The sequence below is a fragment of the Branchiostoma lanceolatum genome, chromosome 13 (genome assembly GCF_035083965.1).
Source record: "Branchiostoma lanceolatum isolate klBraLanc5 chromosome 13, klBraLanc5.hap2, whole genome shotgun sequence".
Taxonomy (NCBI): Eukaryota; Metazoa; Chordata; class Leptocardii; order Amphioxiformes; family Branchiostomatidae; genus Branchiostoma; species Branchiostoma lanceolatum.
This window is the reverse complement of record NC_089734.1, coordinates 8,076,000-8,090,523: the sequence shown is the minus strand read 5'-3', so window position 1 is coordinate 8,090,523 and position 14,524 is coordinate 8,076,000. Positions and strand designations below refer to the sequence as shown.

The following is a 14,524-nucleotide window of genomic DNA, read 5'->3' as shown; positions in this document are numbered from 1 at the left end:
TTTTGGTATTTATTGTTCGCACTAACATTCCTTTGACTGCAAACGCACTGCCAGGTAAAACACACAGATAATGTTTCATGCATATGTTTCTAATTCTTAAAAGTCAGACACGTATGCTGTCATTGACAAACTTTCGGGCGGAAACAGTTAATTCAGTTTATTCCAACCACAGCAAATTACATAACAGTGATCATCATCTACATATCTGAAAACAGTATCTACTATCTATGGGATGTAATGCATTCCCTATGGCTGTGTCCTGTGAACTTGCAAAAGGCTGTGATTTGCTTAGAAATTCGATAAAATGAAAGAGGGATCGAATTATCCAGAGTTAAATTCTAATGCATGTAACAATGTATAAAACATGTTAACATGTTGCAGGTGTCTAAAGAAGGATTCAACTGTATTTTATAGTGAATTCTACCGACACAAATGAACTCCCAAGCAAAATATGTCAAAAAATGAGAAGATGTATGTTTTCAGTAGATGCACATTGCCATGTTAGGTTTCGCTTGTAATAGTAAACAAAGATGTTTTAGTAAAATCAAAGTTGGCACCTGAAGCTGGATACGTTCAAAGACATCAGTAACTGATCTCTATCAAACAGCTTACGTATAGGCTTGCTTGGTATGTTTCGTTTGTATCAGTTACCCTAAGTTTTAGTAGAATCAATGTTGGCACCTCTAGATCTATAATATAATCAACCTGGTTAGGTTCGAACACATGAGTTTACGGCAGTCGTATCAGACAGCGGAGCTCAAGTAGCAGTTGCCACCGAAACCTGGCTATCAGTTGATCATGCTACAGAAACTATTCACATGGATGGATTTTCTGCATTCCTGAAATGCCGATCGGGCCAACGCGGAGGTGGCGTTGCAGTCTACGTTCGTGAAGACATTCCCTCTCGAAAACTTGAAGGAATCGAAGTGCCAGAAGAACTAGAGTGCCTGTGGGTGTGGGCGCGCCCCCACCGACTTCCTCGTCCAGTATCTGCGATTGCGATCTGTGGTGTTTACATCCCTCCTGACTCACCGCATCAAGACCTCCTTGTCGAGCACCTGACGCAAACTACTGACACCCTACGAACAAAATACCCTGACATCGGGTTTGTGATACTCGGAGACTTTAACCGTACAGACTTGACCGTCCTCTGCCGGGGAAACGCCCTGAAACAAGTTGTGAAACAACCAACGAGGGGTGAGGCTATACTTGATGTAATTATTACCAACATCGACTCCCTGTATGGCTCACCTGTAGTAGGAGCGCCCGTTGGTCTAAGTGACCACAACTCTGTTCTTTGGTCACCAACCGTGTCAAGATCGCGTAATATGACCTGCTCTCGAACTGTACGACCACTGAAAGACTCAGACGTTAGAGCTTTCGGGACGTGGATAACTAAACATCATTGGCAAGAGGTGTATGCTGCCCAGACTACCCAAGGAAAAACAGATGCTTTTTACCAGACTCTGACTTGGCACATAGATCACTTCTTCCCCATAAAAACTGTCAAGATGAATTTGACCGACAAAGCATGGATTACAACAGCCATAAAATGCCTGATACGGAAACGTCAGAAGGCCTTCAACCAACAGAACGATGAGGTTTGGAAGAGACTCAGAAACAAAGTCATCCACTCCATAAAGATCGCAAAGAAAGCCCACTATGCTAATAAGGTGCAACAGCTGAAACAAGAAAACTCAGCAAAGTGGTACAAGGAACTCAAGTCTGTATGCAACATTGCAAAACCACCCAGTTCCATACACGTACCTAATGTCGACCCAGCAGACCATCAAGCTGTCGCGGATGGGATTAACAAACACCTGTCCAGTGTTTCCCAGCAGTCTCCTCCTGTATGCACCGAAGATCTGCCTGCGTACTTACCAGCGCCAGCCCCGCCTCCACAAATCCAGCCCTGGGAAATGTACAATGAACTCAATCGTATCAGAGTCCGTAAGGCCGGCGGGCCGGACGGTATCGCTCCCAGGCTTGTGAAGATGTTTGCTTGTGAACTTGCTGACCCTCTGGCAGATGTTTTCAACTCATCACTGAAAGAAGGAGTCGTCCCTACTCAATGGAAGGAAGCTGTCGTTGCCCCTATTCCGAAAGAGCTTCCGGCAGTTGTGGACAAACTGCGTCCTATCTCCCTCACGGCAATCTTCGCCAAGATATGTGAAGGCCTAGTGGCGAAGTGGGTCACGTCGGACGTCTGGACTAACATCGACCGGCGGCAATTCGGTGCTATCAAGAGGAGCTCCACGACCCATTGTCTTGTAAGCCTGACACATTTCCTCTACCAAGGCGCAGAAGCAAGCGGCAACATGGGAAGAATAGTACTGACTGACTTTACTAAGGCCTTTGACACTGTCAGCCATCAACGCGCTATCTGTAGATTACTGAGCATGGGTACTAGAGCTTCTGTCATACCATGGATTGTGAGCTTCCTGACAGAGAGACGTCAGAAAGTACGCTATGGCTCTGCCTTGTCGGACTGGGAAACGTTGACCTCAGGAGTTCCACAAGGCACCAAACTAGGCCCTGTCATTTTCGTCTGTATGATCAACGACGCAAGCCAATCCCATGACGATCGATGGAAATATGTGGATGATTTAACACTCGGGGAAAACAGAAGCGTTCGCAAACAGTCACACCTTCAGGATCAAGTGGATTCACTTGAAGTATGGTCCAACACTGCGCAACTGAAACTGAACCCTAAGAAATGTATGGTACTGACTGTTTGCTTTATGAAGAGCCCACCTCCCCCTCCACCCATAACTCTCGGGGGCAAACCCCTTCTGGCAGTGGTCGTTGCTAAAGTGTTGGGAATCTGGTTGCAGTCTAATCTGAAATGGGACAAACAAGTCTGCGAGTCTACCAAGAAGGCCAACAAACGTATGTTTATGCTCCGGAGACTTAAGACGTTCGGTCTTTCGACGCCAGATTTAGTAACTGTGTACTGCGGCTATATTAGGCCTATCCTGGAATACTGTGCACCCGTCTATCACCACAGCCTCACAAACAAACAGACAATAACTCTTGAAAATGTACAAAGACGCGCATGCCGAATCATTCTGGGTCGCCACTACCATGACTACGCCACATCTCTACAACAGTGCGGGCTCGAAACTTTGAAGGAAAGGAGGAACAACCTCTGCCGAAGATTTGCTACCAGCATGGAGAAATCAGAGAGAACTGTAGACCTGTTGCCCCCAACCCGACTAGCATCACATGGACGTAACCTCAGAAACTCAAAAACTCTGTCTCTGCCTACTACTCGCACCAGTAGGTTTAGTAACAGCCCAGTTCCATCACTTCTAAGGATACTAAATGAAACAAAATGACACTGCTGCCTGAGAAGTATTATGTTATGATTAATGGACTTAATGTTGTACATGTGTGTATTCGCTTTAGACGTAATAGTATTTTAAAATGACAAAATGGACAGAGTCGATTTTATGGCAATAAGTGCAATAAGTGCAATAGTGCAATAGTTTTGTGAGTAAATGTGATTGATGTGATTTGTTTTATTGAATGTCACAATAGACGCAATTCAGTCTACAAATGTAGTACTGCAAGTTCTGTTGATTAATAAAACCATTTTTGATTGATTGATTGATCATTAGTAGTATCATCAACTTGAAGTATATTCTTGCTCGGTAGACTCTGTGTCAGGATGGGATCCTAGAAGCACTTGCGATGGACGATGGAGGGTCCAGACTCGTCGTACTCTTGCTTGCTGATCCACATCTGTTGGAAGGTGGACAGGGAGGCCAGGATAGACCCACCGATCCACACGGAGTACTTCCTCTCGGGAGGAGCGATGATCTTGATCTTCATGGTTGCAGGAGCCAGGGCGCTGATCTCCTTCTGCATGCGGTCTGCTATGCCTGGTCCGGACAAACACGGATAATCATTCAACTCATCACTGGCCCCAATGTCATCGACAATGGTCGTAACTATTCTGTCATCGCTTATATCGATATCATTGTTTGAAATGATAGCATGGTAGCTATATCACCAGCTAATATGAATACGATAGGACAAACTTTATTGTCCGACTAGCGGTACAAAGAAATGAAAACAAAACAAAAGAAAACAAAAGAAAAGAAAAGAAGAAGCAAAGAAGTCGGACATTTCTTTTCGCCTGATTTGACAAAAATATGCCAACTGTAAAGAAAAGATTATGACGTGTACTTTGCCTTTATTTTACTTACCGGGAAACATGGTTGTACCACCGGAGAGGACAGTGTTGGCGTACAGGTCCTTACGGATGTCGATATCACACTTCATGATGGAATTGTAGGTAGTCTCGTGAACTCCTGCAGATTCCATCCCTAAAGGAATTTAAAGTTCAGAAAATCTTCAGCTTTTGTATTGGAGCAAACAATCAAAGCGAATAGCGAAAAATAGCCACAAACGAAACCATCAATGCCAATTGGCAGTCTTTAACCTGTACGTAAAAAATGACAGTTGTTAAGGTTTTGGCATAATCACGTAGCTTCTACCAGGCTCTCCTACTGTGGGTATGGATAGTAGAATTCAGAAAAAAAATAGGGCAAATAATTAGCCAGGACTCCGTCCCCGGGAAGGGCTATATTTCTCTGGGTTGCAAACTGTACTTTATGGTCGGCCAACTCCTCTTACGGCAAATTTCTGATATTACAAGCAACTTATATCGAGAGACGCTGACAGTCATCTTCGTACTTTTCTATCAGTGTCCCTGACTTTAAGTCCCGTTAAAATGACAGGTAGAAATTCAGTAAATGTTGGATACAGTGACACGGCATGTTTGCCGTGACAAGTCAGTGAGCGAAAAAAGCAACAACAAAAAACGGCACAGGAATTCGAAGATATACGCCTGAAGTCTGATACTCATGGCTCTAGCCACTTAGTGGTTGTTAACAAACTGCAATTCAAAGATTATCTAGAACATTACCGATGAATGAAGGTTGGAAGAGCGTCTCGGGTGCCCGGAACCTCTCGTTCCCGATGGTGATGACCTGGCCATCAGGCAGCTCGTAGCTCTTCTCCAGACTGGAGCTGGTTGCAGCCGTCTGCATCTCCTGTTCGAAGTCCAGGGCGACGTAGCACAGCTTCTCCTTGATGTCACGGACGATTTCTCTCTCAGCTATAGAGACGAGAGGAAAGAGAAAATAAGTCTTAGCTTCTACTGTTTCTAAATTGCAACCAAAACGCTGTTGCCATTGGTAGGTCATCCATGTGTGGTGGTAGCATTGCTATGCTGACAATACATCAACACAGATCTGTTGAACGCACCTGTGGTGGTGAAAGAGTACCCCCTCTCTGTCAGGATCTTCATCAGATAGTCTGTCAGGTCTCTTCCTGCCAGGTCCAGACGGATGATGGCATGTGGGAGAGCGTAGCCTTCATAGATGGGCACCGTGTGGGACACACCATCACCGGAGTCCAGCACGATCCCAGTCGTCCGGCCGGAGGCGTACAGGGACAGAACGGCCTGGATGGCCACGTACATGGCGGGGCTGTTGAAGGTCTCGAACATGATCTGAAGATGAGATAAAAACGTAATGTTACTTGTGTGTCTGTTTAGCCATAGAAAAATGCAGTTCATGTTGGGTTTGCTGAGATTATGCTACCTAGAAGACCGCACACCAACCTGTGTCATTTTCTCTCTGTTAGCCTTTGGGTTGAGCGGAGCCTCAGTGAGAAGCACGGGATGCTCCTCGGGAGCAACACGCAGCTCGTTGTAGAAGGTGTGGTGCCAGATCTTCTCCATATCGTCCCAGTTTGTGACGATGCCGTGCTCGATGGGGTACTTCAAGGTCAAGATGCCCCTCTTGCTCTGTGCCTCGTCACCGACATAGCTGTCCTTCTGGCCCATACCGACCATCACACCCTGGAGGTTGGAAAACAAAGTCGTTTGTGCAGTTTGGTGCATGGCCATGTAGAAATTCACTGATCTCAATGTAAGATTACCTATTGGACCATTAAGAACAGTAAGTGTGCGTATAGCATGACATGTGGTGTTTTGCAGATAAATATAAATGCGAAACTTTTACCTGATGTCTTGGCCTGCCCACGATGGACGGAAAGACGGCCCTCGGGGCATCGTCCCCAGCGAAGCCGGCCTTACACATCCCGGACCCGTTGTCCACAACCAGAGCAGCAACATCTTCATCACCCATGGTGTTCGGTTATTGTTTGAGACCTGCAGAATAATTTTCGGGGTTTAAAGTTGGTTTAAGACTGTTTCAAGGCGTGACACTCTATTTTCGAAAGTTCCAAGATACGTTTCCCAGCACCTACCGAATACCGTATGTCGGTGTATCCATTTTGACGTCGAAGGTCCCAAGAGTGGCTTGCCACGCCCCTTTTGGCCAACTCGAGTAACTTGGGAGGAGCTAAATTGTCACAAATTGACCCGTTTCCTTTTGTGCATCCCTTGACAGAACTTTTCATGGACGACACAATCAAATACGATCGTTTTAGACTGAACAATTCTTCACTAATTTAGTTGAGAGTCACGTTGGCGCATTGGGTTTAAGTATTTCAATATTTCGATGTTGTTCAAAGGGTGCCTATCTGTTATTTTGATCTACCTAACGTTATATCTAGCGACAATGCCCAAATGCCTGTTAGATAACGTCGCTTAGCAATTACGGGGCGTTCCTATCCGGGAAGACCGGTGAGACAATGATGGTTTGTCGCTTAATATGAACCATGAATAAATGAATACTAAGCCCACAGTGATGTGCTTTTATACAAGCACATACAAAGCTTTTATACAAGCACTATTAACACATCAGAGAGAGTTTATTGCAATCTATAGATATATTATGTTACCTTGGCCAGCTTCATCCTTCTTACAGTTGACAAACACATAACGTTACTGTTCTTTGTATCAAACAATCAAAGACAGGTAGGTGCTCCGTGTCTGTTTGAAACTACTAGAACAAGACCAAAGCACGTCCAGGTCAAAATATACCAAAATTGAAGTTCTGCTGCAGTACCAAGGTCACATACCAGGGGGCCCAAAATCGACCTTGAATTTCGGCTTCACAACACCCGCCCACATACTAAATATCATCGTAATCCATCAAGAGGTTCTTGAGTTATGCTGACTACAATAGTCCGGAAACACACACAAACACACACACACACACACACACACACACACACACACACACACACACACACACACAGACACACAGACACGCCAAAAACAATATCTCCATTTTCATGGAGATAATAACCCGTCTTAATGTTTGATCACATCTGTACATTCTAAACGTTTCAAGCAGATGCTGAGCGCCTTCGAATGCAATGTGCGTTTGCAGGTGTGGTCTGTATCGGTACCGCCGGTATAACCGCACAAAAGATATATTTCCAGGCTCGATGTTTAATTACACAGAACGACCTGTCATACTTAACTTTTATACATCTAGCTTTAAGCGTTCTTTAAATCTATCCAGCGAAGATGCCGAGCTATTATACTTGGTGACAACGAATTCCACTCTACGGTAGTTCTAGGAAAATACGAATTTTGAACACATCAATCCTAGGTTGGTATTTGAAGGCATGACTATTTCTTGTTTATCATATCAAGCTTGGTTGCCAGGTAGCCGGGCCCACCTGGTCACCCAGGGCCCAAGCCGCCCCCCGTAGTCTCAACAATATTCTCTTGATGACTACTGGCTTGTTTATAATGTATAAGCTTAGGCTTGAAAAGTACGACGTTGTTTTAATGACATACTGAAAAGGGGCGGGAGACAATTGGTGGACCTGACGGGCTGATATGGCGAACACGCCCGCCAACGCACTATGGGTTCGACCGCGTCGGCTTGAGAAATTTGATGATGCAAGGCTTTATTGAAAAGAATATATTCTAATGGTATCAGACGCCCATATCGCCTTGCAAATGTATCGCTTCATATCATAGCAAGCTATCAAGTTAGATTATACAGCTGGGGAGGAGGGTTATAGAGGGTTATGAGTGTTATACTTTTATACTAGAGGAACGTCCAAACCAAGGGGGAAGGGGGTGGGGCATCTAAAGGGAGAAACAACCTAGAACCTCGCGGTTGCGGTGTTGGACAAACCAAAGCCATCGATTGCAAGTGACAAAGTAACGTGATTATATGTACGTGTGGCCATTCTGCTTTATGTACCCTTGATTTCGAGAGTTAATAGGACGCGGACCGACGTACCCACATGCCAGCGGTAATACACTCAACGCATGACACCTTTTGTTATCCTGGTATCCAAACCTATTATAGTTCCCGAGTCTCCTCTCCGCAACTCGGGAGCTATAATAGGTTTGGATACCAGGCTAACCTGTTGTATAAACTGACGACAAATAGCTGCATATGGCGACAAACAACTACATTTCTACCGTGTCAAGCTTACCATCATGTAACACGTAAAATCTCTCACGGAACGATTCACAAAATGTCTATGTTTTACCTGGATATCGAATGTGTTGCCGAGGAGAGTTGGCGGAGGCACCTGTTGCTCGTGGCTGAAGCGGAAGTTATGTTGTCTTCTGTAGGTATGGGGCACCAGGAATATGCCCATATATAGACATGACGTGTTAATACATAGCTTCCCAAGGGACATCTCATATTGGGTCGAACAGCGTGCAACAGCCAATAGGCAGAAAGTTTACCATATATGGTATGACGGTCAAACTTGCCGAGCAACTCTGAGGATCAGTGACCAGCTAGCAAGACAAAGGGGCAGCTGACCTGTTTGCCTTAGAGGACTTTTTTTCTATTTTTGTATTTCTTGTTCGCACTAACATTCCTTTGACTGCAAACGCACTGCCAGGTAAAACACACAGATAAGGTTTCATGCATGTGTTTCTATTTCTTAAGTCAGACACGTATGCTGTCATTGACAAACTTTCGGGCGGACACAGTTTATTCAGTCTAGTTCAACCACTGCAAATTACATAACAATGATCACATCATCTACATATCTGAAAACAGTATCTACTACGGGATGCAATGCATTCCCTAAGGCTGTGTCTGTTATCAAGTTATATAAAAGATGGTTCCGTATAAACCTGCAAATGGCTGTGCTTTGCTTCGAAATTCAATAAGTATGAGAGAGGGATTGAATTATCCAGAGTTAAAAGTTTTAATGGTAGTAACAATGTATAAAGCATGTTAACATGTTGCCGGTGTCTAAAGAAGGATTCAACTGTACATGTATTTCATAGTGAATTCTACCGACATAGATGATCTTTCAAGCAAAGTATTTTCTAAAAAACGAGAAGATGTATGTTTTCAGTAGACGCACATTGCCATGTTAGGTTTCGCTTGTAATAGCAAACGAAGATCTTTTTAGCAAAATCAAAGTTGACACTTGAACTTGGTCACGTTCAAAGACATCAGTAATAGCTTACGTATAGTCTTGCTTGGTATGTTTCGTTTGTATCAGTAACCCTGAGTTTTAGTAGAATCAATGTTGGCACCTCTAGATCTATATCATAATCAACCTGGTTAGGTTCGAACACATTAGTAGTATCATCAACTTGAAGTATATTCTTGCTTGGTAGACTCTGTGTCAGGATCGGATCCTAGAAGCACTTGCGATGGACGATGGAGGGTCCGGACTCGTCGTACTCTTGCTTGCTGATCCACATCTGTTGGAAGGTGGACAGGGAGGCCAGGATGGACCCACCGATCCACACGGAGTACTTCCTCTCGGGAGGAGCGATGATCTTGATCTTCATGGTTGGAGGAGCCAGGGCGCTGATTTCCTTCTGCATGCGGTCTGCTATGCCTGGTCCAGACAAACACAGATAATCATTAAACTCATCACTGGCCCCAATGTCACCGTCTATCGTTATAACTATTCTGTCATGATGATCGCTTATATCATTGTTTAGAATGATAGCATGGTGGCTATATCACCAACTTCTATGAATAGGATAGGCCAAACTTTGTTGTCAGCGGTAAAAGAAATGAAAAGAAAAAAAAAAAGAAATAAAGAAGTCGGCCATTTCTTTTCGCCTGATTTGACAAAAATATTTTTTTGCCTTTATTTTACTTACCGGGAAACATGGTTGTACCACCGGAGAGGACAGTGTTGGCGTACAGGTCCTTACGGATGTCGATGTCACACTTCATGATGGAATTGTAGCTAGTCTCGTGAACTCCTGCAGATTCCATTCCTGGAATTTAAAGTTAAGAAAATCTTCAGCTTTTGTATTGTAGCAAACATATCAAAGAGAATATAGCGAAAAATAGCCTAAAACGAAAAGATCAATGCCGATTGGCAGTTTTTAACCTGTACGTAAAAATGACAGTTTTTGATGTATTTGCATAATCGCGTATAATTAATAGAAGCTAGCTTCTACCGTGCCCTCCTACTGTGGAAATGGATAGAAGAATTCGAAAAAAAATATGGCGAATAATTAGCAAGGACGCAGTCTCCGGGAAGGATTATATTTCTCTAGGTTACAAACTGTACTTTATGGTCGGCCAACTCCTTTTACGGCACATTTCTGCTATTTCCAGCAGCTTATGGAGCACGGTTGAGATTAGATGAGAACCTACATACTTTTCTATTAGTGTCAATTAAGTCATGTTATGAGAAGAAGTAATTTAGTAAATGTCGGATACAGTGACACGGCATGTTTGCCGTGACAAGTCAGTGAGTGTAAAAAAGAAAACGGCACAGGAATTCGAAGATATACGCCTGAAGTCCAATACTCATGGCTCTGGTCACTTAGTGGTTGTTAACAAACTGTACTTCAAAGATTGTCTAGAACGTTACCGATGAATGAAGGTTGGAAGAGCGTCTCTGCTGAACGGAACCTCTCGTTTCCGATGGTGATGACCTGGCCATCAGGCAGCTCGTAGCTCTTCTCCAGACTGGAACTGGTTGCAGCCGTCTGCATCTCCTGCTCGAAGTCCAGAGCGACGTAGGACAGCTTCTCCTTGATGTCACGAACGATTTCTCTCTCAGCTATAGAGACGAGAGGAAAGAGAAAATAAGTCTTAGCTTCTACTGTTTCTAAATTGCAACCAAAATGCTGTTGATTTGAGTAGGTCATCCATGTGTAGTGGTAGCATTGCTATGCTGACAAAACATCAACACGATCTGTTAAACACACCTGTGGTGGTGAAAGAGTAACCCCTCTCAGTCAGGATCTTCGATAGATAGTCTGTCAGGTCTCTTCCTGCCAGGTCCAGACGGATGATGGCATGTGGGAGAGCGTAGCCTTCATAGATGGGCACCGTGTGGGACACACCATCACCGGAGTCCAGCACGATGCCAGTCGTCCGACCGGAGGCGTACAGGGACAGAACGGCCTGGATGGCCACGTACATGGCGGGGCTGTTGAAGGTCTCGAACATGATCTGAAAATAAAGATGTAAAAACGAACTTGTAAGATGTAAAAATGTAAAAAAGAACCGGCCCGTGTGAGCAGAAGTAAGTTCGGAAAAGAAAATACAGCTCAAAATGAACCACTAGCTGCCATTTTCTACAAGAAAACAATATTCCACCTTAAAGAGCTTAAGTTGGAAATAACTTTTCTACAGGAGACCGCACACCAACCTGTGTCATCTTCTCCCTGTTAGCCTTGGGGTTGAGCGGAGCCTCAGTGAGAAGCACGGGATGCTCCTCGGGAGCGACACGCAGCTCGTTGTAGAAGGTGTGGTGCCAGATCTTCTCCATGTCGTCCCAGTTGGTGACGATGCCGTGCTCGATGGGGTATTTCAAGGTCAAGATGCCTCTCTTGCTCTGTGCCTCGTCACCGACATAGCTGTCCTTCTGGCCCATACCGACCATCACACCCTGGAGGTTGGCGGAAGAATATGGGATAACAAAGTCGTTAGTGTAGTTTGGTGTATGGCACTGTATGCCCATGTAGAACTGCACTGATCGCAATGTAAGATGTCTCTTTTTTACCATTAAGAACAGTACGTTTGCATGTAGCATGATATATGGTGTTTGTAGACTAAAATTTTAATGTGCAACTTTTACCTGATGTCTTGGCCTGCCCACGATGGACGGAAAGACGGCCCTCGGAGCATCGTCCCCAGCGAAGCCGGCCTTACACATCCCGGACCCGTTGTCCACAACCAGAGCAGCAACATCTTCATCACCCATGTTGTTTGGTTATTGTTTGAGACCTGCGTGCAGAAGAAAGTCCAGGGTTCAAAGTTGGCATAGGTTTGTTTCAAGGCGTGACACTGTACTTTTATTTCAAAATTCCGAGATAAGTACGAATAAGACTACGAGTTTTCCCAGCACCTTCCAATCACCTCTTTGGGTGTGTCATCTTTTACGTTGAAGGTCCCAAGGGTGGCTTGCCACGCCCCTTGTAGACAACTCACGTAATTTGGGAGGAGCTAAAATGTCACTAATTGACCGGCTTTCTTTTGTGCACCCCTTGACAGAAATTTTCGTAGACGACACAATGCAATGCTCTCTTTTGTCTATCTTACTCAAGTTAAGTTGGGAGACAGTGAAGTTTTTTGTCTAAGTATTTCAATATTTTATCAAAACTAGCATAATGTCGGTCGAAGAGAAATGCGACTATTCTAATCAACCTATGTCTAGTGACAATGCCAAATGCTTCTTAATCATGTCCCTTAGCAATTAGCAGGGCGTTCCTTTGGCAAATTAGGTGTAGCCCGATGAGGCAATGATGGTTGTTGCTTAATTTGAATCATGAATAAATGAATAACAATTCAAAAGTGGTGTTGTCTGGCACAAGCACTATTAACACATGAGAGAGAGATTTTATTGCATTTTATAGATATATTCATCCATATTAACTTGGCCAGCTTCATCCTTCTTACAGTTGACAAACACATAACGTTACTGTTCTTTATACCTAACATTCAAGGACAGGTAGGTACTCCATATCCATTTGAAACTACTAGAGTTCCCAGCTATCGCGCTTGATGAAGTCGGTACATTCTAAACGTTTCAGGCAGGTGCTGAGCGTCGTACGTCGAACGCAAGGTCCACTGGCCGGTGTGGTCGCCTGGTCGGCCCACCAGTGCACCCAGGCCGCCCGCCGTAGTCTCAAGAATGACTTTCCAGATGCCTACTTGCGTGTTTATAAAACATAGGCTTGAAAACTACGATTAATGACATATTGACGCGGGCCGAGAGGTCTCTGATGGATCTGGCGGGCCGACCTGGCGACCACGCCCGCCAGCGCCCGGTATGAGTTCGACCCCGTCTGCTTGAAAGGTTTTGAATGCAAGGCTTTTTGAAAATGAAAAGAGGATATTCTAGTAGTATTAAACGCCCATATCGCCTTGCAGATATAACGCTTAGTAGCAAGTTATCAAGTTAGATCATACAGCTGGGGATGAGGGCTTTGTGGGGACGTCTTCACCAAGGGGGGAACTTGAAACTTGAAAGGGGGGGGGGGGCATCTAATAAGAGAAACAACCTGGTATCTCGCGGTTGCAGTGTTGGACAAAGCTGAACCATAAATCGGAAGTGAAAAAGTAAGGTGGTTATCGGTACGTGTGGCCATTCTGCTTTATGTACCCTTCAGATTCCGAAGCTAAAAGGACGTGGACCGACGCATGTGCCCTATATACCAACGGTGGTACACTCAACATATGAGACTTGTTGTAACCGACGACAAAAAACTACATCTGGCGACAAACAACTACATTTCTACCGTGTCAAGCTTACCATCATGTGACACGTAAAATCCCTTACGGAAAGATTCACAAAATGTTTTACCTGGATATCGAATGTGTTGCCGAGGAGAGTTGGCGGAGGCACCTGTTGCTCGTGGCTGAAGCGGAAGTTATGTTGTCTTCTGTCGAAGTGGGGCATGCACCATGAATATGCCCTTATATAGCTAAGACATGAATTTAATTTGTATGAGAATGTATAGCTGCCCAAGGGACATCTAAACTTGTGTCGAACAGCGTGCAACAGCCAATAGGCAGAAAGTTTACCATATATGGTATGATGGTCAAACTTGCCGAGCAACTCTGAGGACATGTGACCAGTTAATTACAGCTAATTGGTTCATGACTAAAGAGCAGATTTAAGATTATATGACCTGTTTGCCTTAGACGGCTATTTGTCTGTGTTTGAAAAAAAAAGGAAGCACCAACATTTCTTTGATTGCAAATGCTCTGCTAGTTAAAACAAACAGATAAGATGTCATGTATATGTTACTATTGCTTCTTCCGTCAGACAAGTCTCTTTTCATTGACAAAGGCGGACACAGTTTATTCAGTCTAGTCCAACCACTGCAAATTACACAACAGTGATCACATCATCTACATATCTCTAAACGGATCTACTATGGGATGTAATGCATTCCCTATTGGTTGTGTCTGTTATCAAGTTATATAAAATGGTTCAATTTGAATATGCAAAAGTCTGTGATTTTCATTCATTAGAGAGCAGAAAGAGGTTGAGTCATCCCGAAGGAAGTTAAGAAGTCAATGGATATGTTTCTAAACCTTAACCAATGTGAAGTGTTTTGAAATGTTACTTTTGCGGAACATGTCTCCAGTCTGGTCACTTCAGTGTAAAACTGATTCCGATG

General features: G+C 44.2%; 3 protein-coding genes across 3 annotated transcripts; 1 reads left to right on the top strand and 2 right to left on the bottom strand.

Moving 5' to 3' along the window:
• Positions 1–131: 131 nt before the first annotated feature.
• On the bottom strand, positions 132–8,563 carry LOC136447367 (actin, non-muscle 6.2-like). Its single transcript, XM_066446206.1, has 8 exons — positions 8,440–8,563; positions 6,036–6,184; positions 5,633–5,872; positions 5,275–5,521; positions 4,934–5,125; positions 4,212–4,331; positions 3,618–3,884; positions 132–725 (listed from the first exon to the last, which is right to left on the bottom strand). Exons 2-7 carry the CDS (start codon positions 6,159–6,161, stop codon positions 3,679–3,681), a joined length of 1,131 nt encoding a protein of 376 aa, XP_066302303.1. The 5' UTR covers positions 6,162–6,184; positions 8,440–8,563; the 3' UTR covers positions 132–725; positions 3,618–3,678.
• LOC136447224 (uncharacterized) lies at positions 1,512–3,235 on the top strand. The gene is made up of 3 exons (XM_066445942.1): positions 1,512–2,270; positions 2,748–2,889; positions 3,111–3,235. Exons 1-3 carry the CDS (start codon positions 1,512–1,514, stop codon positions 3,233–3,235), a joined length of 1,026 nt encoding a protein of 341 aa, XP_066302039.1.
• Positions 8,564–8,877: 314 nt separating the features above from the next.
• On the bottom strand, positions 8,878–13,832 carry LOC136447364 (actin, non-muscle 6.2). Its single transcript, XM_066446202.1, has 7 exons — positions 13,702–13,832; positions 11,974–12,122; positions 11,545–11,784; positions 11,099–11,345; positions 10,759–10,950; positions 10,034–10,153; positions 8,878–9,762 (listed from the first exon to the last, which is right to left on the bottom strand). The coding sequence occupies exons 2-7, from the start codon at positions 12,097–12,099 to the stop codon at positions 9,557–9,559; spliced, it is 1,131 nt and encodes a 376-aa protein (XP_066302299.1). The 5' UTR covers positions 12,100–12,122; positions 13,702–13,832; the 3' UTR covers positions 8,878–9,556.
• Positions 13,833–14,524: the final 692 nt, after the last annotated feature.

Bases quoted from the DNA above. Each gene is read 5' to 3' on its own strand.
- LOC136447224 (XM_066445942.1), top strand. From the start codon at position 1,512: ATGAATTTGACCGACAAAGCATGGATTACAACAGCCATAAAATGCCTG. The intron at 2,271-2,747 runs GTAAGCCTGACA...TGCTTTATGAAG, and splicing joins GCTCCACGACCCATTGTCTT to AGCCCACCTCCCCCTCCACC. The intron at 2,890-3,110 runs GTATGTTTATGC...TCTCTACAACAG, and splicing joins TACCAAGAAGGCCAACAAAC to TGCGGGCTCGAAACTTTGAA.
- LOC136447367 (XM_066446206.1), bottom strand. From the start codon at position 6,161: ATGGGTGATGAAGATGTTGCTGCTCTGGTTGTGGACAACGGGTCCGGG. The intron at 5,873-6,035 runs GTAAAAGTTTCG...TCCAACCTCCAG, and splicing joins TGGGCAGGCCAAGACATCAG to GGTGTGATGGTCGGTATGGG. The intron at 4,332-4,933 runs GTAATGTTCTAG...AAATTCCTTTAG, and splicing joins CTTCCAACCTTCATTCATCG to GGATGGAATCTGCAGGAGTT.
- LOC136447364 (XM_066446202.1), bottom strand. From the start codon at position 12,099: ATGGGTGATGAAGATGTTGCTGCTCTGGTTGTGGACAACGGGTCCGGG. The intron at 11,785-11,973 runs GTAAAAGTTGCA...GCCAACCTCCAG, and splicing joins TGGGCAGGCCAAGACATCAG to GGTGTGATGGTCGGTATGGG. The intron at 11,346-11,544 runs GTTGGTGTGCGG...CTTTATTTTCAG, and splicing joins ACAGGGAGAAGATGACACAG to ATCATGTTCGAGACCTTCAA.